Source organism: Chenopodium album, chromosome 16 (assembly GCF_948465745.1).
Source record: "Chenopodium album chromosome 16, dcCheAlbu1.1, whole genome shotgun sequence".
Taxonomy (NCBI): Eukaryota; Viridiplantae; Streptophyta; class Magnoliopsida; order Caryophyllales; family Amaranthaceae; genus Chenopodium; species Chenopodium album.
Window position 1 is genome coordinate 26,437,591 of NC_137849.1, and position 2,934 is coordinate 26,440,524.

Consider the following 2,934-nt stretch of genomic DNA (forward strand, 5'->3'; position numbering starts at 1 on the left):
AACATATACAGCACAACCAAAGATTTTTAGATGTGAGATACTTGGTTCTCAATCTAATTAGCGTTGCTGCATGTATTATAGCATGTCCCCAAGCAGATGATGGCAATTTTGACCTCATTAATCATGGTCTTAGAATCAATTGTAATCTCTTAATTAGTGATTCAGCTAGACCATTTTGTGTATGAACATGAGCTATTGGGTGTTCAACATCAACTCCAATTGACATACAATAATCATTAAATGTTTGGGATGTGAATTCCCCAGCATTGTCAAGCCTTATTTTCTGTATTGTATGATCTGGGAACTGTGCTCTTAATTTGATAATTTGGGCAAGTAGTTTTGCAAATGCAACATTTCTACTTGAAAGCAGACTGACATGTGACCATCGTGTACAAGCATCAATTAAAACCATGAAATATCGAAATGGTCCGCATGCCGGATTAATTGGCCCACATATATCTCCCTGAATTCTTTCCAAGAATTTTGGAGATTTAGTAGCAATTTTGTTCATAGATGGCCTTATTATTAATTTTCCAAGTGAACATGCAGAGCATGATAATTCATCTGATCGAGCAATTTTGACATTTCTTATTGAATGTTCAACTGAATGTGCTATTATTCTTTGCATCATCCCAGTTGCTGGATGCCCCAGACGATCATGCCATAAAATAATCAAATTTTTCTCATCTAACTTCTAGTTAGATACCATATTGATTTCCACGGGTCGTATATTTATACGATATAACCCCGAAGAATATGCTGGCAATTTCTCATACATATGTTTCTTGCCATGTTTTTCTGCCGTGAGGCATATATACTCCTTTTGATATGTTGTCATCGTTTCTAGATGATAGCCATTTTGGCGTACATCTTTAAAGCTTATGAGATTTCTTCGAGATTTACTTGAATATAAAGCATTATTGATTATTAATTTTGTTCCATTTGGAAGCATTATACAAGCCTTTCCAGATCCTTCAATTAATTTAGCTAACCTGGAAATAGTGTTTACATTTGCTTGAAACAACTTTAGTTGTGAAAAATATTTTCTATCCTTCAAGATAGTATGTGTTGTTCCACTGTCCAAAAGGCACTGATATTCGGAACTAACTTCAGGCAGATCCATATCTTTATAAAATAAATTTGAGATTAGTTTAGAATAATATCATACAAAGTTTTATTGTTGATAGGGATTAAAAGTACATGACTAGAAATTTAAAATACAGGACTTAAAGAAAATACATTAAAACATAATATATGTTACACTAGTAGATGGGAAACCTAAGCATTGTTATTTTCTCCAAGGATGAAATCGTTTTCAATTTCAACATTGTCCATGAAATAATCAGATACGTCAAGGCTGGGACAAAGAGCATTTTCTTCGCTGACATAATTTGCTTCTGCATTTTTCTCTTTGCCTTTTACAGAAGCTTGGTAAAGGTCCACCAAATGTTTGGCCGTACGACAAGTACGTCCCCAATGCCCTGTCATGCCATATTTGTAACATGTGTCTTTTCCTTTCGAAGGAGTTTGTTTGTGGCTTCCAGATGACTGTCCCTTCTGTTTTTCAAAATTTTTAAAATTAGTGTTTCTTTGAAAATTGTTTCTACCACGACCACGGCCACGCCCGCGATAATTTCCAAGGCCTCTTCCACGACCATTGTAATTTCCACGTCCACCTCTTCGAGTAGCATTTGACTCGGGTGGATGAGAATTTGTTGCATTTGCCTCATGATGAGTGGCCAAAGACCCAGTCGGTCTAAGATTATGATTTTTCAACAAAAGTTCACTATTTTGTTTCACAACAAGCAATACACTCATTAATTCATTAAATCTTTTGAAACCTCTTTCACGATATTGTTCTTGCAACAATATGTTGCTTGCATGAAAGGTAGTGAGTGTTTTTTCAATCATCTGTTCATCCGTGACTGGATGATCACAGTATCTCAATATAGATACTATCTCATGTATAGTTGTATTATAATCAATTACAGATTTGTAATCCTGTAATCGTAAATTTACCCAGTCAAATAACGCCTTAGGAAGGAGCACCCTTTTGTGGTGTTCAAATCTTTCATTAAGGCAATCCCATAATTCTTTGGGATCTTCAACCATCATGTACTCAGTTTTAAGGCCTTCATGTAATGATGCCTTAACAACACTAAGGCTTTTGCCTTATCTTGTTCAGTAATAGGTTTTACAACCGTCATTGCAGAAGTGGTAGCATTAGTTGTTTGACCAGAGGGACTTTTATTTTCTTTAACAGTGTGCTCCAAGCCTTGAGCTTTCAAATTCATCATTGCATCCACTTTCCATTCCAGAAATTTCTTTCCAGATAAATCTAAGATGCTGAACTGTCTTTTCATAAGGTCTCCCTTTTAGCTACAACAAATTAAGTGATAATTAGTTTATAATAATAAATTTTATGTACAACACATATGTTTAGTCCTTCCATAATTATAGTTAGGTTAATAAAATAAGTAATAATTAAATTTATCAATAATAAACCATAAATAATTTAGTTCTTTTCTCCCCCTTGGTTTATTATTGTGAGTAATTATATGATTAAGCAAAAATTGATCATGCTAGTTGCAAAAAAAATAGCAAAACGACAACAATAACAGTCGTAACAATAATTATAATGATAACGGTAATATTATACATGATGATTAATAACAAAAAGCAAACATAATAAAACAAAAACAAGCTTTTAATCTACTAAAACGACAAAATAAGTGAGTTTTACTTATACATAATGACAAAAATTAATATTGCTACTAATAAAACTACAATCGCCGTAATTAGAAGGAAATATTATTTTATCTTCATTAAATCTTCCTCAAAAGTGAAGGTGTGGGTGTTTTGGTTGCCGTCGGCGGGGAACATATCGGAGAAGAAGGGGGTGAAAAAAAAATTTAGGTGATTTTTTTGGATAAA

General features: G+C 33.6%; 1 protein-coding gene across 1 annotated transcript; it reads right to left on the reverse strand.

Annotated features, from left to right (window-relative positions):
* Nucleotides 1-1,278: 1,278 nt before the first annotated feature.
* LOC145584025 (uncharacterized) lies at nucleotides 1,279-2,112 on the reverse strand. Its single transcript, XM_081640966.1, has one exon. It carries the CDS (start codon nucleotides 2,110-2,112, stop codon nucleotides 1,279-1,281), a length of 834 nt encoding a protein of 277 aa, XP_081497092.1.
* Between the last annotated feature and the right edge of the window lie 822 nt (nucleotides 2,113-2,934).

Excerpts from the sequence above, each read along its gene's own strand:
- LOC145584025 (XM_081640966.1), bottom strand. The coding sequence starts at position 2,112 with ATGGTTGAAGATCCCAAAGAATTATGGGATTGCCTTAATGAAAGATTT.